General features: G+C 42.6%; 1 protein-coding gene across 1 annotated transcript in view; it reads left to right on the forward strand.

Moving 5' to 3' along the window:
• Positions 1 to 25,751, forward strand: part of LOC309546569 (telomerase protein component 1-like) — a gene marked incomplete at its 5' end in the record, with an annotated part of 44,005 nt that overhangs the window by 11,792 nt on the left and 6,462 nt on the right. Inside the window, 7 exons of the mRNA XM_082246319.1 lie at positions 3,686 to 4,010; positions 5,384 to 5,496; positions 11,759 to 11,990; positions 12,116 to 12,224; positions 15,037 to 15,173; positions 15,814 to 16,017; positions 17,167 to 17,379. Coding sequence (XP_082102445.1) covers positions 3,686 to 4,010; positions 5,384 to 5,496; positions 11,759 to 11,990; positions 12,116 to 12,224; positions 15,037 to 15,173; positions 15,814 to 16,017; positions 17,167 to 17,379 — 1,333 coding nt within the window. The remainder of the gene's footprint in view (positions 1 to 3,685; positions 4,011 to 5,383; positions 5,497 to 11,758; positions 11,991 to 12,115; positions 12,225 to 15,036; positions 15,174 to 15,813; positions 16,018 to 17,166; positions 17,380 to 25,751) is intronic.

Raw genomic sequence — 25,751 nt, forward strand, 5'->3', positions numbered from 1 at the left:
CAATGCTGAGAAAGACAGGCAGATACCTAATTTATTCTGCAGCAGGACATTGACCCCTAAACATACATCCAATGTCATTAAGAACTATTTTCAAATGTCATGCCATGACTAATCTATTTACTCCAAACCTTACCAATAAAACTTCCCCCGAGATTCAGGCAAGGCCTGCATACCAAATTCTTACATATCATGTGGCAAGCCAGCATGGCTCAGGAGACAGATTCTTTCCTCACCTAAAGCACAAGGGTATTTCCTGAGCCAGTGAAGTACCATGAGGCCACCCACTTGGCATGGGTGGTTGATTGGTGCACATTACAAGGCAAGAAGCTATGGGAATATTTGGAAAGGGGGACCATTGACCTTCCTCTCACTAGTGAGACTGCCTTGACACCCGGAAAAGGCACTGGCTCTCGCCAATAAATGCCACACACTAGTGGGAGTCACTCTGTGGACTGTCAGGCAGGTGTTTAAAAGCACTAATATATCCCCCATCCAAGTTTGATGACCCCTATTTTGGGTTTGTATGAATTTCACCAGGGCACCTGTGACTTTTCAGTATTGCAACAGCGGGGTCTTCGCGAATCCTTCACTTTTCCTTCAATCAACACCTCATGACAGCTCAAGAACTGGATCTTACTTTCATACTAGACCTGGATTTTTTCTGACCAGCTCAGTTAAGTGCCCCCTTGCGCTCACTACCTGTTGAGTTCCGCTCTATGCAGGAACCCTAATCCTTCGAGCAAGCTTGCTGAACTGGTAAACCTTTCGACACTCGTTGTCATACTTTATCCACCTCCCTTTTTTTTTTCCTTCCCTTCTCACTTTCCTCTTCTTATTCCTTTGACTTGGGGTTCGATATTTACCCCCCTCCCCCCATACAATAAGTAAATAAAAAAAGGGAGGATTGGTTTGACATAGTGGGTAGGCAGATTACGCTGCATGGCCACCTAACTCATGTCTGCATTCTCTAGGTCCATAGACCCTTGACATATTTATGCATATAAGCTGTGTCACATAGGGATTGATTTACTAAAGGCAATTCGTCTGTGCACTGCCAGTGCAGTTGATCTAGAACACAGATCTGTCACTTCTAGTACACAGTATATTTGCCTTCCACTAAATCAACCTCATTAGTGTCTCACTTATTGCATTCTAAGTTGTAATGTGTATGTTGAACTTTAAACTGTCATGCTGATTCTTTAAAATAAAGAACTGAAAAAAAAAAATATTTTCAGTGTAAATAAAGACAAGGAGTCCTGGAAGTGATGGTTTGGCCCCCACAAAACCCCCTGCTCTCAACGTCATCAAGTCTGTAATGGATTACATGAAGAAACAGAAGGATTTGAGGCAGTCCACAGCCACAGAAGATCTGTGGTTAATTCTCCAAGATGTTTGAAAAAACCTACCTGTCAAGTTTCTTCAAAAACTGTGTGCGAGTGTTCCTGTGAAGACTTGGTGGTCTTTTGAAGGCAAAAGGGTGGTCACACCAAATATTGATTTGGATTTCTCTTCTGTTCATTTATTTTTTATTTTGTTCCTTTATAAAAATAAACTGTTAACACTTTTATTTGTGAAAGCATTCTTAAAACAAACTATGTTGCAGATTCCTACCTTTTGCTATTCTGAAGAAATCATTGTTTGTTCCTCTGTGCCTCTGAGCTGAGTGGGTCTAATGGGAATGGTTTCCTAATTATCTGTCAGCTGTGGCAGTTGCAGAGCTCTAATGAGGAAAGCTGCTGGGCCTGCATCCCTTTAGACGTGTTCCTATTGGAAATATCTCACCAAAAATGAAATTCTTGGTGCAGGGGATGCCAGAAATCTGACTTGTATCTTAGTGCAGACTTCTGGGAAAATTGGTTAGCCAATCACACAAGCAGGAAATGATGTTTCTAGGGTGTGGTCAGTACACATTCTGTGTACAGAACAGCTCCAGGTAGCCATATGCATTGCGTTTCCAGAAAATTACAACAGCTGCAGATTGAAATGGAAGGGTAATTTTTAATAACATTCAATTACAATATGATTTGTGTCGCAATTGTATACGCTATATTGTTTTTTTCTTCATTTGCTATTTTTTTCCCCATGAAAGTGGAGTTACCCTTTAAATTTACAGCATTTTTTCACACCTGCCTAAAACATTTGCCCAGTAGGGTAGATGCGAAAGCAGACCTTCTCAGACTGACACCACAGATGCAGGAACATTTTTTCCCCACTGACACTGATACAGACTAATTTTTCCAATTTTCCTCTTAGCAATACCACTGATGCAGGGTCAGGGATACATTTTCCTTCCAGTGACACCACCAACACATGGACATTTGTCCTTACAGTGACATCATCAATACGGGGACAATTATATTCTAGTTTTCTTCCTTCTTCCCAAGTTTCTGGAGTGGCATGAACCATTTTGTTTGTTCTACAAATGTCATTAATGGTCATTTCTACTTCTTCTTCTCTCTATTTTCAGGATATTATTAATACTGACTGCATTTTAATGAACATCAGGACTATTTTTACACATATTACTGAGTTAACATTTTTGATATGTAACATCCGTTCTTCTTTACCATTTTCCAACCAAAATAAACTTTCTAAAAAATCCAGTTGCATATCAGTTTATCCACAGACTGATACAATTGTAACCAATCATCTACAGTTCTCTAATGCAGCCTTTTTCAACCAAGGTGCCTTGAGATTTCTTTAGGGGTGCCTTGGCAAAATGCCTAAAAATTGCCCCAAAATTGTATAAAAGCTGATGGATGAAACCTGCCTTTTACAGTAGTTACACAAAGTCGCAGGATTTCATTGTACACCATTACAACCTTCTAGCTGCCAACTTCCTAATGACATCGCCAGTTGATAAGAAGGATGTCAGTTTCCTGCATATCATCCTTGTTTGACCCTCCCTTGCCTCTCTTCATCTGCTTTGGCATCTCATTAGCTAAGTGATGGAGAAAAACTGAGGGAGAAGAGAAACATTGGAGTACTAGTCAGTACCAGTTTGGAAAAGTGTATTTGCTTTGAAAGAATAAATCATCTTTAACGTTGGGTGCCCTACATGTATTGATGTTGCTGCATTATGTAAAACTATCAGAATCGTTTTAACATTTTAGAATGGGGTGCCCTGAGATTGTCCATAGATTTAAAGGGTGCCTTGACTGAATAAAGAGAAAACACTGCTCTAATGAATAGGTGGCCACAGGCAAGCTCTTAAATTGTAATTCATACTATTTCATAATCTACACTTTCGTTAAAAAACAAAAATAGGATTGCTATGTTTCTACTGTGGATATTTCCTGCCTATTTGACAGGTGTGAGACACAACAGGAAGTAGGATGAAATCTCCCTGATGATGACACAAACAAAACAATTCTTGTTTAGCAGAAGGGGTAGAAGGGGAAGGGTTAGAATCTCTTTTAGGTCATCATTGCTGTTTGTGTCTCCATTGGAAAGTTACCCTCACTTCAATGTCAGGTGTCAGAAAAGAAAAAAATCCCCAGAGGGAATATGAAAACTAACCGCACAGTAGATCTAACCATTTTCTAGCCTACCCAAAGAAAAATTCTAAAAAAAGGTTTTGTCTGGAGTTGAAAAAAAATGTGACCCATTTTGTAGACTTTTTTCCCTTAGCAACTAATGCCTTTTTAGCTTTAGGTTCACTGTTGCTCATCTTCTCCACTTTCAGAGCTGGCTGGATACCACAAGCAGCTGAAGTTCCCCAAGAGATTGTTGAAGAATACAACTGGGTCAACGGTGTGTCTGTAACAGGAACAGAGATTCTATATGGTGCTTACAGGAACTGTAATCCGAATACTGCTTTTTGCCTGAGAGATCCATCTTTTCTGTCCCAGCTATCATTACAGGATCTTCCACGATATCAGGACAAGGGTCATCATGCTTTATTCATACAGTCACTCAAGGAACAAGTGTGTCATCGCTTTCCTAAAGAACAGATTCTGAAGTACAAGTGCCAAGTGCTGGGCACTGATTGCACTACTGGAATAGAGAAGGTAAAAAAAAACAGTATATAAGTCAAAGATATACCCAAAAAGAAGGAACATATAAAGGCATACATGGGACTATTCTTTATTATTCATCAGTATTAACACCATACAAAAGCTGTTTAGATGATGTGAAGGCATAGGGAGTATACATGTATTATACAGTTTAATCTAACTAATACAACTATCTAAATAAAAGAAAGGAGAGAAGAGGTGAACATGAATCCCTTAAAGAGGCAAAGTGCGTACGTTTATATAGATATGCAGTAATTTGCTTTTACTCAAAAAAAGGTCTTGGTAAAACATTAGTTACATGGGTAAAAAATCTAGTAACTTGGCTTTTGAAGGATGTTCCACTCACGGTTTAAGCTGCATGATCTAGCTACATTATTGTAATGTACTTATCATGTAACTGAGACAGGCTTTAAATGTTTTGATGCACTTCAGCAGTCTTTCTCAACCAGGAATATATGGAACCCTAGGGAAGTTGATAAGGTTTCCTTGAGCAGTGGTGAATTGATCTTCTGCCTGCACTGACCACTAGTTTACGGGGACAATTCTTAATTACCCGCCTGAAGAGGCACTTCTCTAATAATTGCCAAGGTACAAGTGACATACACTGATAACCAATGTAAGGGACATTTTTCCACTGACCACTAGAATAAGAGGATACAACAATTTTCCCTCTGCATTACTTTCTGGTTGCAACTTTCACAGCCATAGGATACTACGGGCTTTGACTATGCGGCACTTTGTCATACATAAATTTACCCTGTAGATTAATTGTTTAGCAGGGGTTCCCTGAGACCTGACCGGTATTTCAAGGGTTCCTTCGGGGTGAAACCATTAGGAAAGGCTGCATTTCAGGCCCTTGTTTTGCTCAGCAGTGCACTACAGTGGTCTGTTATGATTTATAACAAACGCATGACAAAGTTGTTGGTTCTAGCTACATTGTCGCCACCTGAGACAGACACTATAGGGGGGAAATTTACTAAAACCGGTGCACACAGAATCTGGTGCAGCTGTACTTAGTGACCAATCAGAGTTTAGGAGCTGCTGCAGTTAGGATAGGAACATTTTTACCACCGGCTGAGGGAAACTCCACAACTGTGGCAAAGCAATAGTGAAATGGTGCTTTGATTTTGCTGCATGTTGCCATGGTCGCCGTAAATCACGCCCAAGTTTATATAAAGTCTTAAAGAAAGCCTGTTATCCTCCTTTTGTGCTGTGCAAAATATCACAAACACTAACCCAATAAAAATATGGTATTTTGAGGCCCAATCAACACATTGCTCTAAAGAGAGGAACAGGCACCTTGGAGTGTGCTACAGGTAAAAAGGAAATTACAGATTCCTTTTAATTTGATATGTTTTTATATGCAGGTGAGGCTGGGCATTTCTGATGAATTCTCATCCTGGATATTGCAGTTTCTAAAGACAAGAATTCTTCAAACTTTCTCAGAACATATTAACACACAGGAAAAGCAGCTTTCTTGGTAAGTAGACCCATAACAACACAATCTGTTGCCAAGTATTTGGTGAAGTGTGTATTTCTGTTCAATGGACAGTCATTCCTATGGATTTTACCTCAACATCTTGTCTGTGTACGATGCCTGGGGTAAAAGGGTGGTATTAGCTCTCGGTCTGCTGGAACAGTTTGGTGAGGTGCCAAGGCATTCTGTCACAGACCATTATTATTGAAATTATTATTATTGAACTTTCACAGAATAGTATAATGTAATTATTGGAGTTGGGTTTTCGGGTTCATGTTCATGTTTCTGATTTCTTCTGGCTCATGATTCGTCTCCCCTTTGGTATTGTCTTTCTCCCCTTTTCTGTTTTGGTTCACAAAGTATGCCTTCTTGGGAGATAATCCATAATTTTGGTGGTGATTTACTAACAGCAAATAGACGGTGCACTTTGCAAAGTATATTGAATGACATGCAAGAAAAAAAAAAAAGCATTTTTGCTTGCACGTGATTGGATGATGGAAGTCAGCCAAGCTTCCCGTCATTTACTAAGCTCTGGAGGAGCTGCACTTGCAAAGTGCACAGGCTTTCATTATGGTGTAAAGTTGAATATCTGCTTAACCTTTTCTCATGACTCTTTTTTTTAATGGATATGTTTACTGCACTTCATTATACAATTCTTGCATTAAAATAAAATATAAAAAAATAAATAAAAAAACAATACCGATGTTTACTAAACAATCCCAAAAGAAACAATATTTGCACATGACCTTGGAACGTTTAATAAACGCATAATTTACAAAATAAGGTCTTTTTGCATTGATATTATATGTACGTGGAAAGGAAACTGGTTGCAGAGCATGTCCAAAGAGTAGTGATTATTGGCATATTTTCTGACTGGTCTAGATTAGTGGGCTGTGTGCCTCCGGGCTTTGTTCTGGAACCAATTCTGTTTAGCTTTTTTATAAACGATATAGAGGTTGGAAAAAATAGTTAAATCTCAGTGTTTAATGATGATAAAAAGATAAGCAGGGAAATAAGTTTACCACAAGATATAACAATTTTACAACAAGACCTACTAAAAATAGTAGGGGTGGGTAACTGTATGGAAGATGAGATTTAATATTGAATAATGTAAAGTAATGTGCTTCGGAGCTTAAAATATGAATGCAAGTTGCATGCTAGGGTGAGAACCTCTGGGGGGAATCAAGGATGGAAAAGAATCTGGGGGTTCTGGTAGATCACTGACTCAGCAATAGCATGCAATGCCAAGCTATAGCAAGTGAGGCCAGCAGACTATTTTCATGCATTAAAAAGGGTATTTACTCAAGAGATGAAACTAAAATTCTGCCACTTTACAAAACTATGCCCCAACTTGAGTATGCCAGCCAATTTGGCTACCGATCTTCAGTTAAGATGTACTTGAACTGGAGAGAGTCTAAAGGGGGCTGGATGACCTCATGGAAAGACCAAAAGCATTCAGTAAAATAAAGCAAAGTTATTCTCCCTGGAGAAGAGATAATCAAGAGGGGATATTATTGCAAAATACAAATCTTTAACCACTTACCCACTGGGCACTTAAACCCCCTTCCTAACCAGACCAATTTTCAGCTTTCAGTGCTCTCACATTTTGAATGACAATTACTGTACCCATATGAAATTTTCGTCCTTTTTTTCACACAAACAGAACTTTCTTTTGGTGGTATTTATTCATAATTGGTGTAGCAAGGTTTCCAGGCCTTTGGCCTGATGTGGGTCTGCCATTAGTACCGCTACTCTCTCCAGCCCATATGAGCTGTGACCATGGGTGTGACAACAGAAGCAGCGACAACTCCGGCATCTTTGTGTTTTTTTTTTTTATTTAAAGGGGATGGGAGAAGGGAATTGGTGGGATACTCCTTGAGGCTTGAACATGTGGGACTTTACTCCTGAAAAATGCCCGTTGGCGCTTCCTTGACACCAGCCGACACCAGCCGGCACCAGCCAACGCTCACTAACACTGTAAATATCCTGTAGAACACAGAAGTGCTGAATCCTTGACTATTAGTCCAGAAGATCCAGGACTGAGAACTGTAGAACTCCTGACACTGTTGTGCTGTAGAAGCCACTGAATACTGTCCCCCCTCTTTGACTAGCTTGAAGTAGAACTCTGTATAGCTGTACTTGCAACTGACACACTCTGTACAATTCAGGTCCCAACCGCAGGTGCCCCATTTAACTTGAACTCTTCAGGGTCCACTGACTATGTACCCCCTCTGTAGCTTCAGGGTCCTCAACCTAAGTACCCCCTTTACAACTAGATGGCACTGGATCCCAGAACCTCCTCCGGAGTGGTCCCCTCTAACTTCAGGCAAACCCCCAGGGGCAATCCTCAGTACTCACGACCTGTGTAGACTTTCCTGGGACTGGACCCCTCTCTCTCTCTCCGCAGGCTCTCGGCACACCGGATCCCCTCGGCTCACTCAGCATGCTCTGGACACTCAGGCGACACCCTGAGACATCCACCTTCCTCAGACAGGAGGAGAGACAGCCACACTCTCCTTCCTGGGACTCTGCTCCCGCCAAAGATATTGTGTCATGTGCCACCCCCAAACTTATACCCACTCCCAGAATCCTTTGCAGCACAATCTGCCTCCTGGGGTAGTTACAAGCCTGGATGCGTCCCCTGATTGGGTTTCCTGAACCGCCCTATGAGAAGCCTCTCACAGGAGCCAGTGGGGAGACTTCCCCATCAGCAGGCACACCTGGAAACCATGACACCCTGACTATTGAATCACAGCCCTGCTGTTAGGCAGACAAGGCCCACTATATCTTTACCTAGCACCTACCTGTAGGGTGCTACATTGGGTTTTTTATTTTTTGCGCTATAAATGAAAAAAGACCGAAAATATTGTAAAAAAAAATGCATTTTTCTTCATTTCGGTTTTAAAATTTTGCAAATGTAGTCATTTTTCTTCATAAATTTTGGGCAAAAGTTATACTGCTACATATCTGTAGTAAAAATAACCCAAATAAGTATAATCATTTTGGTCTTTGTGAAGGTTATTGCGTCTACAAGCTATGGTGCCAATCATTGAAAATTGATCACACCTGATGTACTGTCAAATGGAAAGCTGCGCTAAAAAGGTGATACACTGGAGAATAAATAAACAATGATTCAAATATTCATAAAGTCATATAAATAGTCCAGGCAGATAACACAAATTAAGCCTATAAATTCAGGTAGGATAGTCCAAGAATAGAAGATTCCAAAGTGCAGATGCAGAGTTGATAAATCCGCCACCAAAGATCACTTCTATCAGCCGCAGTGAAGCATGCTAGGGGTATGCGCTTACCAGATGGAATAAGGTTAATCGCATTGTACACACTCTAGATAGCCTAGACGCCAACTGCAATGGAAAACTCCTCGCCTGGCCGGGTCCTGTTGGATACAGGGATCCGCAACATCCAGCAAGCACAAAGCACCAGCCACCTCGTCCAAACCAATGGTTAAGCATATATATGCAAAGAAAGAAAGGGCCACAATAGTGTAGATGGTCTAGGCAATTTAATAGGTTAATAGAAAGAAATACACTCACAGTTGCTCGGTGAATAAAAGCGCTTGTCATACAACAATCAAAGCCGCCGCCGCCCGACTTCCGGATACACAGTGGTGACGTCAGCACGCCTTCCCTATGCACGTTTCGTCACAACTGACGTCTTCCTGGGGATGCGGGCGGCGTCACCACTTAAGTATCGTAAGAGGCATCTGCCCCTTCCGGAAGCTACGGAGGCGATCGGCACCATATTGGACCCTGGAAGGCCCTGACATCAAATAAAAGAAACATACACATAGCGGCCGCAGCGTCTAAATCAAAAGAAGCCGCGGGCGCCATCCTTAATCAAGGAGATAGCCAATCAACTGAGAACCATTTAATATGTACAATGAAAATAAAGTAAAATAAATTAAAAACCCAGCCAGAGTTGCCTCCAAAAGGGATCCGCTTATATAAACAAAACATGCCCACTGAATATCAGCCGAATTTAAGAGCTATGTTATATGTCGACATGTAATAGATGTTATCCACCCATGTTGATTAATCTATCGTACAGACTAAAAAATTGAAGAATGAATTATTCAAAAATGGATTCCTACAATATAAAGTTGCAAATAGTATCAAAAAGATATAAAATAAAAAATATTTTATAAAAGCGACATAACCATCAAAAATGGCTCTAAAATAGCAAATTAATCGCAGAGCCTATATGGATGCAACTCACTCTGGATTGGAGTGTAAAACACTAGCTAATACAGTTTTATTACAAATTTAAGAATATGGATATAAAATATAAAAAATATAATAACAGCAAATGCACAAATTAGGAGTTATCTATAAAGGCATTTACATCCGTGTCTATATTCAGACCAAATGGGCTAAAACATTTGTTCCTGTAGATCCAGGACATTTCCAACTTGGAGAGTCCCCTAACAAAGGGTTCTCCCCTCCAATGTGGAACGAACTTGTCGATCCCCATAAATATAGTATTATGGGGGTCCTTATTGTGTTTTATCCGATAATGGTTAGACACGGAATGTTTTCTAAACCCTTTTTTGATGTTAGCTATGTGCTCGTTACACCTAACATATAAGGGTCTCTTAGTCCTCCCTATGTATTGCAAGCCACAGGGGCATTGCAAAAGGTAAACGACACCAGTCGTGGAGCAGGAAATAAAGGGTTTGATTGCAAATGTAATGCCTGTACTCGTGGACAAAAATTCCTTGATATTCCTCTTTTTACATTTATTAACCGAACAGGTCTGGCAGCGGTTGCATCTGTAATAACCTGTGAGTTGATTGAAAAAAGTAGGTTTAGGCCCAGGAGGGTTCAGGGCATTAGGAGCTAGTCTATCCCTTAAAGTAGGAGCCCCTCTAAATATTACTCGGGGTTGTTCAGGTAGCACATCAGATAAATGACGGTCACTCTTGAGGATGTCCCAATGCCTGCGAATAATATTTTTTATGCTCTTATGCTGCATTGAAAAGGTAGTAATAAAAGGGGCATTGTAAGGGGCATTCGTGATTTTAGGACGAACTGCGGTGTATGCCGGCCTATCTCATTTCTTGAGACCCTAACAAGCCAGGAAAACCAGGAAAGTCCAAATACCCCTCAAATTACCCCTTTTTGGAAAGTAGACATTCCAAGGTATTTAGTAAGTGGCATATATAATATATATTCTGCTACTCCTCCTGAGTTTAGCGATGCCACATGTGTGGGACTTTTCCACAGCCTGACCACATACAGAGGCCCAACATCCAAGCAGCACCGTCAGGTGTTCTAGGAGCAAAAATTACACATATAATTTCCTGACAGCCTATCACACTTTTGAAGGTCCTGGAGCAACAGGACAATGGAAACACTCACAAAATTACCCCATTTTGGAAAGAAAACACCCCAACACATAATCTACGAGGCATAATGAATGAGTCTTTTGAACATGTCATTTTTTTTCCACAAGTTTTTGGAAAATGTGGAAAGAAAATGAAAACGCATTTTTTTTTTTTTTTTTTTTTTTTTACACAAAGTTGTCCATTTATAAGATATTTCTAACACATAGCATGTACATAGCAAAAATTACACCCCAAAATACATTCTGCTACTCCTCCTGATTATGGCGATACCACATGTGTGACACTTTTCTACAGCCTAGCCACATACAGAGGCCCAACATGCAAACTGAAGATTTTGTAATCTAAGTTATAGTAATAAAATTGTCAAAATTTTGGAAATTGTCCTGGTGTTTATTGAAATATTAATTAAAAATCTTACTTTTCAAAAGTGCTGAGCACTGTACTTAATCATAAAGGCACATCATTATCTGGGTTCATATGAATAAGGTACATCAACCAATTGATCAAAAACGAAGGGATTTCCAGTCACTACTTACCAACCAGCCAGCAACCAGCCAAATTAACCTGTCTAACAGTATGCGTTAAAAACAGGGGTTTAGTTGCACACATTTGCAAATACATGCGTAAGCTGCAGGCCGCGCCAAGGCACCCTGATATCTGCAGTCCCTAACTCTACCTTTTGAAGAGTCTCCACAATGGGAGCACATGCATCAACCAATTGGCAAATATTATTATTATTATTATTATTATACAGTATTTATACAATGCCAACAGTTTACTATTGCATCTTTAAATACTGATCTTAAAGACAGTAAGCTATAGTGACTTTGCGGTCTGTTATTATAAGGCCTGATAAGTGGGAAATATTATGTATAAATGACTTTTAATATGTATTTGTAGGCAGCAGATAGAGTTGGCACAGCACCAACTATTTCTTCAGCAGAAGCATCAGTTCTTCTTGGGCCGGGAGTTGGAGCTACAGAACATCCTGGACTTCCTTTACATGGATCCAGCTAGTGCTCCGAATCTAAGCATAAGTGAAACTTCTAGCACCACTGTCTACTGGGTAATATCACAGCCTGGCATGGGCAAATCTTCTCTTCTAGCTGCCAGTATTAGTAAAATACTGCAGGTAAGCTGCTGTGAAACTTTCTATGTCATATGTATACTATGTAATATGTAAACTATGTTCAAAATTCAGTATGCTTCCTTAATACCATAGATTATTCATGTGCTACATTGTGCTTGTTCACACAGAGACCCAACAGCAATGTGTTTTACCATTTTGTTGGCTGCTGTCCTTCTTCCGTTCAACTTTCCAACCTAGTGAGGCGTCTCTGTTGTTACCTTTTGCCAAATGGACCAGGTACGTTGTGTCAGTACAATTCAGTAAGTGTTTCATTTCAGAAGATGCACAGTACAAAAATGTAAAGGGAAAATGCTGTCATTGTTAAAGTTGGCTAAATGCTTCCATGCTTCACAATCTACAGTATAACGTGTAGCTCTAAATGTGTTTAAAGCATTTGTTTGAACCTCATTAATTCTTAAAAACATTAAAACCTAACTAAACTTTTAAATTAAATGTGCTAAATAAATTCCAGGTACATCAAAACAAAAGGTGTGCAAAGTTTCTATCTGCATGGAGCTTGCATTTCGTCTCTATGCATGAGTAGGTTTCCTCCAGGTACTCTGGTTTCCTCCTACACTCTAAAGAGACTCTGGTAGGTTAATTGGCTCCTGTGACGGGAGTCACTTTAGGCAGGGGGCTTATGGAACCCAGATTACCTTAGAGAGGTTGGTAAACTTCTTGTCCAGCTCCCCCGGCCCCTACTATGTGTAAGTCACCCTGTGTCTATTAGGGGCATAGGGTGACCGAGAACCCCAGTCAGGTCTGAACTAACCAGACTCACTGTACAACCACACCGAACTCAGCATTTTGTGTTACCCCAGTTCTCCTGGGTTCCCTATGTGTGGTTTGTGTTAAAAGAATGAAGGGGCCTTTTCACTTAGGACAGTAATATTTATGAACAATATCCCTCAGGAAATATATGAAGATAAATTGGTTTGACCCTTTCAGACTTCTTGTAGGAGTTTATCTCATAGACCATTGCTAGATAGTTAGAGATGGGGTGGGGTTTGTTATTGTTAAGTGCCTGTATCCCATTGTTCTATTGTTTCTGTCTGCCTTGGGATCAACCTATTATGGGATGTATATGTGTATGTGGATTAGCTTCTAGATGGGAGGGGGTATTTCTCCAGCAGCCCTTCCTCCTAAGACTGTCTACTGTTGCGAAGTTGAAGATACCTGTGTGTCATGTTACTGAATGTAGTTTACCCCGCCCTGTGTCATTATGCAAAGAAGGGGGGATTGTACCCTGAGTGTATATCTTTTTGTGCCTGTGTTTGAATAAACAGTCTTATGCTTCTTACCACCCTACTCTGATGTCTTGACAAGTGACTGGGTGGGCTAAGGAATCTTGGATCGTGCTGGTATCAGGCAAGGGAAGCTTATACGGCGGACAAACTCTTCATGAGTAAGGGGGTCCATCACAGCACCTATATATATAAAATCGGCCCTAGTATGATATTCTACTGAGTATGCCCAAGATGGCTGCTTGATAAGCGCCTTGATTCCCCAGGAGGAAAAGTGAAAATAGAAATTAGAAAAGCCCCTCACTTGCCAGCATGCTGCAAAGAAGGACCCATGCTCTCTGTGTGGAAAAAGGTCTCTCTGCAGAGGTTCAGCATACCCTCGGCTGATTCAAATAAAAAAAACTTTCAATCAGAATTAAGTGTGAGCTTTGTTGATTGCAGAACATTAGGTCTGCCTCAGAGAGGGACATGACAGACCTTTGCAGAGGACTCACTACTTCCCCACAGAGAGCAAAATATCTATTTTGCAGCTCGCTGGCAGGGGACAGGCTCTTCTATTCAGGATGAGGCTGCTTTAGAAAGAAAATGAAGACTTTGTACACTTTTTTATGCACCTAGGATGTTTTTAAACTGAAAGTTTAGTTGGGCTTTTTTATGTTTACTTAAGAAAAACATCCTAGTATGTGTTTTATGCAAAAATGCAGCCTCTCAACCTGTATAACATGAAGGAACCTTTACAATAACGTTTAGGTCTCAAGGAATCCTTGCTAATATTTACAGTAGCTACAGCTCGCAGTACATTGCTCTATATACCCAAATTATTTTTAGTAACTATAATGAAAGGAAACAAATAATAATAATGTCCAGTAAAATAAAGTAGCGTCCCATCACAGTTGTAGTCTGTGGAAAAGTGTCCACTTACATTGGCGGTCAGTCAAGAGCTCCCTTACTTTGGTGATCATTGGAGAAGGGCCCCCCTAGACTGGTGGTCAGAGGGAAAATTACTAACTTACATTGGTGATCTATGGAACGGGATCCCAGTACACTGATTGTCATCTGATATAATGTTCCTTGCATTGGTGGTCAGAAGAAAGACTGCCTCCCCCTTAAAGTGGAGCTCCTCACAAAAGGGGAAGCTCTGGTTGTTTGCCCCCTCCACTGCCACATTTGACACTTTTTGGGGGGGAGGGGGTGCAGGTATCTGGTTTTGACAGGTATGTGCACCCACTTCCTGCTTAGAGCGCAATGAGACGGAAGTTCTGCCCCCTCCTTCCCCCACAGTCTTTTTAGACACATCACAGGTCCCAGAAGACAAGGGGCCATTCACAAGGCACAGCGCGATTCGCGCATTGAAGAATCGACTCAGGTGAGGACATCACTGGATCCAGGGGCAGGCAAGTGTCCATATACTAAAGTCAGCAGTTACAGTATTTGCAGGGGGAGCCTGGAGCTCTGTTTTAAGGATAACTTAAAAAGGTATTACCGTTGGTGTCAGTGGATACTTATTCGAAAGACAAATATTACTTATTTCTCAAGGAACGCCTAGCAACCTCTAGAGCAGGGATCCTCAAACTATGGCCCTCCAGCTGTTGCTGAACAACACATCCCATGATGCATTGTAGAACTCTGACATTCACAGCCATGACTGGGCATGCTGGGAATTGTAGTTTCTGAACAACTGGAGGGCCATAGTTTGAAGACCCCTGCTCTAGAGGAATCCTAGAGTTCCACAGAACCCTGGTTGAGAAAGGCTGTAATAATGAATAATATAGTAGCTCAGTGCCTTTTAATCTGGACTTTTTCAGAGCTCGAGGATGTTCTTCTGAAGCTTAAAGACTGCTGGAGAAATGAAGAAATTAAAGAAATCCTTGAACAGGCTCTGCAGTCTACTGCCAGACTGGCCAACTCCAATTTATATTTATTCATTGATGCTGTAAACCAGGTGATATCAATGTTTGGCTTTTTATTCTTACGCTATCCAAAAATGATAATATGCTGGTTAGGGGAATCAGATGCTGTCGTCTTTTATGCGCTGTGCATATTTCATCGTGGGGACTTTCCCACTATCTCACCCTTTGATAGATATCACAAAATCAAAGTTTCTTATTGCAATCCCCATAATAGGCTCAATGCACATATGGTAGTTTGATTACCTTTTGTTATTTGCGTCGTCTTTTATTATTTTTTTACAATGCAATATAGGATATATTATATTATTTAGGCTTTATTATATATAGGGCTGAGAAACAACCAGGAAATCCCACTTTGGGAGTCTGCAAAATATAAGAAAGCAACTTGTGAAATTAACTATCCCTGTCTGGTATTATCACCAGAAAAAAAACAGCTGTAAATTTGATAACACCTTTGACTGACTAAATGATTTCTCCTCTAGATCCCATGTTTACAGACCCCCCCCCCCCCTCGGTTGGCACTAAGATAGCTGAATTTAGGATTTATATACTATTCTACAACATACATCATCTTGGATCATCTTAATAATGTGTGTCGTTGAATACATGCAATAGAATCAACATCTGTGTCAGTGATATCCATTCTAATGCTGCATTAACTTTGCTTTCAAGTTTTCGCACCCTTCTGATGTATCTGACCTCCTGTCCTGGCTGAGTACTGCAGGATTTTTACCTCAGCATTGCAAGTGTATCATCAGCTGCATACCAACAGCCGCTGTCCACAGTGACCCCCCACCTTACTGTCTTCACCTGGACCTTCTTCCTATGGACACAGCTAAACTCCTGGCTATGATGTACCTGTCTCGCTATAGCAAGGTAAAGGAAGAGCTTTTTAGAAATAATTTATTTCAACACTAATCCTTGTAGCAAAGCAAGAGAAACTTACTATGTAGATATACCCTTAAAATACATTTATTAGTGGTTTTGCATAGATTTTCTTTATTATGATCAGGACTAAACACTACAATTTTTTTTGTGTTTTCAACATACATACCCAACCAACAAGTGGATCTTTCATCCCTCTTTCACATGCTTACCTGTCCTTCCTTATCAGCAGAAGCTGCTTACACTACAGAATGCAGTAACTATAGTCAGAACTTGTCCTCTTCACCCCTCCCATCCTTTCGCTGCTTTCATGTCCAGCTAAAGACAGACAGATAAATAGGCAAATGGCTTGTGCGTGCACTAAACCATAGTGATATGGGAATCCTATGTTATAAGTGTAAACTGTATTAAAGCGGACCTTCACCAATGAAAGCATCTTTTTGATTGTGCTGTACCCCCATACTTCCTCCCTCCTCGCCAAGGTGAGAATGATGTCAGACCCAACTACCTTATGGAATGTTCTCGTCACACATCTCTGAAAGCAGTGTTTTGCTAAAGAGCACATGCACAGCACGAGATTCTGCTCATTCACACGTGCTGGGTTATTTAAGCACATATGCACACGTCATACAGGTCTGTACAAGGTCTGATATCAGAAACCAGCAGTGTGTGTGTGTGTTTGCACATGTGTGTCAGTACCCCGTATGCATGTGCAGATGTCCCATAGCTCTCTGCCAGTTCTTCGGCACTTCTGTGCACCTACAGGATATCCAAAGATGGTGGTGCAGAAGGAGAGCTGGGGTGGACAATATTCCCTAGTTGACATTCCACTTTTGGAAGAAAAAGATTTTATAGAAGTAGAAAAAACATATAAAACATCAGTTAAAAAAATTGTAATGTAGAAGAAATATAAAATAAAAACCTAAACCCATTGTAGTTCTTCTTCAATAGGACAGGATTAGTGGAGTAACGCAGTATAGTCATTGCTCAAATTTGAGAGGGGTCCAGTTCTAAAGCTTTCTGTATTATGTAGATTCTGTAACTAATTACACTCACAAATACACATAATAAAGCAAACATAACTAGTGCAGAAGGATATTTCAATATTTATAGAAGTTTTATTTCTTCTGCCGCATTCAGACATTAAGCTCGGATCAGCTTTATCAACTTCTTCAGAAATCCTCCTCAGCGAATCCTCTGTGGTTGTCGCTTGCCTGTGAAGAGCTGCGTGTGTTTGGTGTGTTTGAGATGCTCACCAAGAAAATTATTGGATTTCCTGACTCACTGAAAGGGCTTTTGGAGAGCATCATTCAGAGACTGGTACAGGAAGACCAAAGTAATCATGTTAAAAAGGTGTGTTGTTTACAAATTCCTTTTTTTAATTCTCAGTTGCACAAAAGCACCCATTTCTTAGGTTTTCTTCTTGGATGTGAAGTAAGAGATTCTAGATAATTGAGACAATGCAAAAAAGGTTGGGACTTTGAATGAGAGACATGACTGATTAAAAAATGTTATATCATATTTATTGATACATAAAAAAGGGGGTAATAATAATGTATTGCACGTATGGGCTAGCATGGTATAATAACAGTAAAGTGATAAAGTACATATGTACACCCCGACAATAACAATCTCAAAAGAACCAACATGGCAATGAAACAGTAGTACAGAGTATTAGCATGACTTCATAACATCCATTGACTGACGCGTTTCGTGGACTAACGCCACTTCTTCAGAGTCGGTGTATGATCATATCTATAAGTAAATGAGTATAAGCGTATAAGTACATTGCATTAGATGGTAGTCTGAAGACATCAGGGGTTGCTGCCCCCACCCCCAGAACCAGTCACTGTTGGAACCACTGTGTAAGTGTTGGGGCTATGGGGACCTTGTTTCCCATTCCCCCCCCCTTTTTTCTCCCCTTCTCCCCCAATTTCCAGACTACCATCTAATGCAATGTACTTATACGCTTATACTCATTTACTTATAGATATGATCATACACCGACTCTGAAGAAGTGGCGTTAGTCCACGAAACGCGTCAGTCAATGGATGTTATGAAGTCATGCTAATACTCTGTACTACTGTTTCATTGCCATGTTGGTTCTTTTGAGATTGTTATTGTCGGGGTGTACATATGTACTTTATCACTTTACTGTTATTATACCATGCTAGCCCATACGTGCAATACATTATTATTACCCCCTTTTTTATGTATCAATAAATATGATATAACATTTTTTAATCAGTCATGTCTCTCATTCAAAGTCCCAACCTTTTTTGCATTGTCTCAATTGATATTAGGGATGGAGGCGCACGGCTAATCCCACCGTGCGTTTCATTTAAAGTCCCGCCTTCCCCCCTCCTTGTCTTCTAGATAATTGGGATACCTTTTAGCTATTTTACACTTTAGGCAAGGCAGACTGTAAATTTAACCCTGTGCAGTGTAGGGTGTCAATACTGACTTCCTTTTGAAGATCTACTTGCCTGGATTTGTGTGGTTTCAATACATTCAGAGTCACTGACCAAGAACCAACAGCAAGTAGAGACAGAATTCCTGATCTGCATGTGGGTGGGTGCAGCGTGGTGCGGTGGCAATAACTCACATAGTCAAGGTGCAATCAGGAGAACTTGTTTTGTGGCAAAGGTAGAACGTGTATTGTAGAAAAGGCAGAACCGTTCACAACGAACACTGTGGGAGAGGGCCCAACCAGGAGCACTCACGACTTCCAACAGCGTGTAGTAGGGCAAGTATCAGCCAAACTGACAGTGTCTGTCTGGAGGCAACCAGAATGCTGCCCCAATGAACCAGGAAAATGCAGAGAAACTGAGTTCCACCTGCCTCTCTCTCCAAGCTGTGATGCCGCTTCGGTCAGATGCCACCTACAGTGGAGGAAGCAGACTGCACCTGCCTATATGCATGCTTGTTCCAGGTCAGTAACTCCCAAAATACTGTAGCTCTTGGACCAAAATGACAGCCAAGGAATTGGCTTTTTTTTTTTATAAAGGTAAGCAGTGGCAGCCTATGTGTGATAATTTGGTTTTGATAGAATTTAGAAGGACATGTCCATAACGTCACTCTGACAGGACATAGATGCTGTTAATGCTGGCCTTTTTGTTAATGATTTAGGCAGAGTCACCCAAGTGTTGTCACATTTGATTATGGCATATCAATACCCCCACCTTCTCCCAACTTTCATAGGTCAATTTCTCAGGCAGAAAACACTATAAAATTAATTTAGTACTTACCTTCTTACACTATTTTTCTAATCCTCGATCTGTGAGTGGCATCCGCTCCTGGTAGAATAAACTCTCTGTCTTGCCCAGACAACTTTAATGATGTATGGACTATTGTGATTAAGTAGAAGAGCTGATTATCTGGTGTAAGGGGGGGAGGGGGGTATTGAATTGTTGCTGCACCCTCTGTATCAGCTACTTTAATCTCTGTTTTCTCTCTGTCCATTTACTTTGTTTCCAAAAAAAAGTTGATCATTAAGAGCCGGTTCACACTGGGGCGACTTGTCAGGCGACCTGGTCGCCTGACAAGTCGCCGTGGGTCGCCTGCCATAGATTAGCACAGGACCCGTTCTAATAGGAGCGACACAAGTCGCTCCGACTTAGAAAAAGGGTCCTGAGCTACTTTGGGGCAACCTGGAGCGACCTGCATTGACTTCACAGGTCGCCCGGCAAAGTCGGGTTGCGCCTATGTGAACCGGCTCTTAAGAAGTAAACAACACACATTGTAGAGGTAAATTACACAAAAGTTTCAATCTGATGTTTTTTGTCAAGCAGACTTATTAGGAGCTCTATGATCACAACATGCACTTTCATTTTATAGCATTAGCATTGTAATTATAATACAAACAATAGTTATATTTGATAATACGATATACAGGTGCGTCTCATAAAATTAGAATATCATCAAAAAGTTAATTTATTTCAGTAATTCAATTCAAAAAGTGAAACTAATATATTTTATATAGATATGTTACACACAGAGTGATATATTTAAAGCATTACTTTCTATTAATTTTGATGATTATGGCTTACAGCTTGTGAAAACCCAAAATTGAGTATCTCAGGAAATTAGAATATTACATAAGACCAATAAAAAATGGGATTTATGACTTACCGTAAAAATTCATTCATCCCATTTTCTCTTTTGTTTATTGACTGACACAGCTCCTGATCTTCTCAACCATCGGACGTCCCAGAGCAGTGTTAAAAATGAGGGGTTTGAATAGTGAAAAGAAATTCCCAAGGCTAAACTATGGCCAAACAGGTAAACAGGAACTCAACCAAAACAACTGGAGCTCACTTGAAAAACAATACACCCTCAAAGAGGACCAGGCCCTCTAAACAGCAGTCTGCAAAACTTTGCGGCCAAAGGAAGCATCCACAGATGCCAACACATCCACTTAATAGAACTTTGTGAAAGTGTGTACCGACGACAAAGTGGCTGCCTTGCAAACCTGTGTCACTGACGCCTGATGACGGAAGACCTAGGAGGCAATGAGCGCCGGAGTAGAATGCACCTTAACACAGAAAGAAGGACCTGGCCCTTGATGGAATAAGCCTGAATTAACGTAGTCTGATCCATCTGGAAATAGTTGCAGAGGAAGTGGACAACCCTTTCTGAGGCCCATCCGTGAGCACAAAATAGTGAGTCTGACTGCCAGGTATACCTAATCGCCCTGACCACATCCAAGGCATGTAAAGCAAATTCCTTTGGATGTTTTGGCTTGGGACACAGGGAAGGCAACACAATGTTTTCATTCAATTAAAAATCAGAGACACCTTTGGAAGGAACGACGGACAGGGGTGAAGAACCACCTTATCTCTGTGAACTACTAAGTAAGGTGAATGACAGGATAACGCCATCAATTCCAATACCCTGTATGCAGAGGTGATGGCCACCAAAAAGGCGACCTTCTGGGACAGCGTAAGCAGAAGAATCTCCCAAAGATTCTCAAAGGGAGGCTTCTGGAGGACTGAGAGCACCAAAATGAGGTCCCAAGGCGGTAACGGAGACCGCACTGGAGGGGCCAAGTGGCAAACTCCCTGAAGGAAAGTATGCAGGAAGGAGTGTATGGCTTGGGCCATTGAAAGAAGACTGCCTAGTCCGACACCTGGTTCTTGATAGTACTCAAGGCCAGTTTCTGCTCAACCACCCGTTGAAGGAATGTCAAGATACGAGCCATCGAAAAAGAATGAGGGTGAACCCCAAGAGACTCACACCATGCAATGTACATCTTCCACGTACTATGGTAGACCTTCCTAGAAGTAGATTTTCTAGCTTTTAACAGTGTAGGAACCACCGACTCCGATAAACCTCTATCCATCAGCACCTGGCGTTCAACAGCCAAGCCACCAAAGCCAGCGACTGTAAAGCAGGATGGAAGATTAGTCCTTGGGACAGCAGATCCTCCCTGAGAGGAAGCTTCCAAGGAACGTCGGCGACCAGCCGCACCAGATCGCTTTAGAGGAGGAAAGGCATAAATCAGATGACACTGACCCCACGGGGCCACCAGTGCATCTGTGGCATCCACCAGAGGATCCCGTGACTGAGCCACAAACCTCTGCACCTTTCTGTTAAACCGGGGAACCAACAAATCCACCTTGGGAATGCCCCACCAGAGACATAGAAACATAGAAACATAGAATGTGTCGGCAGATAAGAACCATTTGGCCCATCTAGTCTGCCCAATATATCTGAATCCTATGAATAGTCCCTGGCCCTATCTTATATGAAGGATAGCCTTATGCCTATCCCATGCATGCTTAAACTCCTTCACTGTATTTGCAGCTACCACTTCTGCAGGAAGGTTATTCCATGCATCCACTACTCTCTCAGTAAAGTAATACTTCCTCATATTACTTTTAAACCTTTGCCCCTCTAATTTAAAACTGTGTCCTCTTGTGGTAGTTTTTCTTCTTTTAAATATGCTCTCCTCCTTTACCGAGTTGATTCCCTTTATGTATTTAAAAGTTTCTATCATATCCCCTCTGTCTCTTCTTTCTTCCAAGCTATACATGTTAAGGTCCTTTAACCTTTCCTGGTAAGTTTTTTCCTGCAATCCATGTACTAGTTTAGTAGCTCTTCTCTGAACTCTCTCTAGAGCATCTATATCCTTCTGTAGATATGGCCCCCAGTACTGCGCACAATACTCCAAGTGAGGTCTCTCCAGTGTTCTGTACAGCGGCATTAGCACTTCTCTCTTTCTGCTGCTTATACCTCTCCCTATACATCCAAGCATTCTGCTGGCATTTCGTGCTGCTCTATTACATTGTCTTCCCACCTTTAAGTCTTCTGAACTAAATTATGCCTGTGGCATCCGCCAGAGGATCTCGTGACTGAGCCACAAACCTCTGCACCTTTCTGTTAAACCGGGGAACCAACAAATCCACCTTGGGAATGCCCCACCAGAGACACAACTGATGAAACACCTCCGGATGAAGGGACCATTCCCCTTGGTCCAACAGCTGCCGACTGAGGTAATCCAGTACAGCGGATAGGGCTGAAATGAAAAGTTCTGCCCACCTTAGAATGCCAGGTACCTCCAGAGCCACCAGGACACTTCTTGTGCCCCCCTGGTGATTGACATAAGCCACGGCCGTGGCATTGTCCAATTGAATGTGAACTGGACATCCTTGAAGACATTCCGTCCAATGTTTCAAGCACAGTCTGATCGCTCACTATTCCAAGGCATTGATCGGTAGTCTGGACTCTTCCAGTGTCCAGATTCCTTGAGCAGAGGACGCCTCCCCAGCCAGACAGGCTGGCATCCGTGACCACTGTCCAATACAAGGGGAGGAAGGATTTTCTCAGCCGAAGCACCGTAAGAATGAAGCCACCATACCAGGGATTTTGGTTCCCCAGCTCAGCCAGATCTGATTGTCCAGAGACTGTGGAATCTTGTCCCTTTGCAGGGACCTAATATGGAACTGTGCAAACGGAACCGCCTTGAAGGTAGACACCTTCAGGCACAGCACCCACATGCAAGTCCGGAGGGATGGCCATCTGCTGGACAGCAGGAGACAAATTTCAGCCTGTCCAGAGGAAGGAGCACTCTGGCTAAGGCCGAGTCCAGAGTCAGACCCAGATAGTCCAGCTTTGTGGAAGGACCCAGAGCAGACTTCTGAAAATTCAGAATCCAGCCAAATTCCTTCAGAGTTCATATGGTGACCTCCAGGTTTTCCACCAGAGCAGTAGGAGACTCCGCTCGCAGAAGAAGGTCATCCAAGTAGCCCAGTACCGTGATCCTCCATTGGTGTAACAATGCCAGCCTTGGGGCTAACACTTTTTTGAAGACCCAAGGAGCAGAGACAAAACCAAAGGGTAATGCAACAAACTGACAATGCTCCTCTCCCACGGCAAAGCGGACGAAGCGCTGATGACCAGCACAATTGGAATGTGAAGATAAGCATCCTTGATGTCGATAGAGGCAAGAAAATCCCCCAATGCAGGGATGCCACAACCGTACGAATGGACTCCATTCTCAACTTCTGCACCCTCACAAAGCAGTTCAGCGCCTTGAAGTCCATGATTGGACACACCTTGCCTTCCTTCCTGGGAACTGTAAACAGTAAAACCCTTGAAAATGTTCCGATGTCGGAACTGGGACAATCACCCCTTGAAGTAACAGGTCTTGTACCGCCCCAAACAGACCCTGTAAGCGGTCCGGGGACAGGTACAAGTTGCAAGGAAAGAACTTTACCGGGGGGGGGGGGGTTAAGAGCGAAACTCAGTCTTGTAGCCGGACCGTATGACTTGGTGGACCCACTTGTCTTGTACCAGGGAAGTCCACGGCTCCGGAAACCAGTGAAGATGTCCCCCCAGCCCGGATACGGGTGAGGGTGTACCTTCATGCTGAGGAGCCTTCTCGGCGGGTCTGGATGAGCCTGCTCTCGACTTGCCAGACCAAGTTCACTTGGATCCTCCAGAGGAGGCCCTAAAAAGCTCCTATCCTTTGTCAGTTGATCCTGAGGAACGAAAAATCTTCTTATGAGCCGAAAAAGATGGTCCATACCTATGGCGAGGGTCCTTGCCCTTAGTAGCCTGCGGAAGAAAGGTACTTCCCCCCCACCCCCCTGAAACCCTTAATTATGTCATCCAGGGTAATTCCAAACAGGCGATCTCCTTGAAAAAGAAGATCAGTCAATACCTTTTTAGAAGTCTGGTCCGCAGACCAGCATTTAAGCCAAAAAATACATGAAGGACCACTGTTGAAACAGAGAGCCTAGCGACTAGGGGAGCCGCCTCCAAAGAGGCATCACAGATAATCTGCAGCCCCTGGACCAACTGGTCCACCAGCTCAGCAAAGACAGGGGAAGCTGCTCCCCTTCCAGGTCACGGTGTACAAGTTTAGCCCACTCTGTCAGAGTTTGCGACACCAGTGAAATGGTAAATACCAGCCTCATTGCCGAACCAGCCAGGGTGTCCATATTGCCGACCACAGCTTCCGCCTTCCTTAAAGGACGGGAACTCTTCAACCAGAATCATGGTTGCTTTGTTCAACCTGGAGATCGGAGGGTCCACCACCGGTGGAACAGTCCACTTTTTGAAAAGGGACTCCTCATAGGGGTACTGCATAGCAAATCACTTAGGGACCACAAGGGGACCTTTTGGTCGTTTACACTCTTTAGCGACAATTCTGTCAAAATAGGCAGGGAAAGGATACACCTTTGCCGCTCTGGATGGCTTGTGAGTGCCAAAGCGAACCAACGCCTCTGTCACAGCTTTAGTTGCATCCTCCATTTTTCAGGTCTCATGCACAGATACAATCAGTGCTTCCACCAGCGCCTTTTCGTGCTCGGTTGCAGAAGTGGAGTAATCATCCTCACTACCTGAGAATACAGCGCGTGTAGTCGCAGACCCAGCAGAGTGACCCACGTCCGCGGTGGCCGAATCAGATTTAGGATCTGTGGAGACAGATGAGGCTGGGGAAGGTGGGGGGCACTTTTTGCTAGCCCATCGCCCAAAAACCACCTCCACTCAACACACAAACGCCTCCAGGACCACCGTCAGTGCATCAATGGATGGTTGGGACCGAGGGGGCCCCGCAGCCTCTGAGAGGGGATTAGGTGGGGAAATGTGCGCCGAAGATTCCATGAGTCAATCTGGGGACCCCACAGAAAAAGGTGTAAAAACACTGCTAAGGGACACCCCCACCAATGCAGCAGCACCACTCAGTCGCCAGTAACAGAGCACCTAATTGATCTTCAGCAGAGGACCCCACCAGACTCACCACCCAGCAGAAACAGGCACCTGCAGCCAGCAGAATAATCTGCACTCCACGTGTGGCGATCAGGAAGTGAAAAGATCCAAAAGTCAGCACCAGGGGATGAGGAGGGGCTCCCACTGCCTAAATCGCCACCCAAAGGGCTCCACTGTCATGGCCGCCACTATTTTCAATGGCAAACCACCGCAAAATGGCCGCCAGACTACACAAATATGGCCGTTTTGCATTGAGCACACAGGCTACAGCAAAATGGCAGCCCCGCGTGACACCACAAGGCTCCCAGTGACCCAGGAGGTCACAGAAAACAGGACAAGCAGGAAGGGGGGCCCCTGACAGGAGCCCCAACCAGGTACAGCCCCACCCACACAGCCGATTGCCTAGTCACCGGCGGCACACCTCCCCTGCCACCATCACTAGCACAGCACCCTGCCCCCACCCCAGGCGGTGGACCAGGCCACCTCACAGCCCCAGCATCAGTAAAGGA

The sequence above is a fragment of the Pelophylax lessonae genome (genome assembly GCF_965119305.1).
Source record: "Pelophylax lessonae genome assembly, chromosome: 1".
Lineage (NCBI taxonomy): Eukaryota > Metazoa > Chordata > Amphibia > Anura > Ranidae > Pelophylax > Pelophylax lessonae.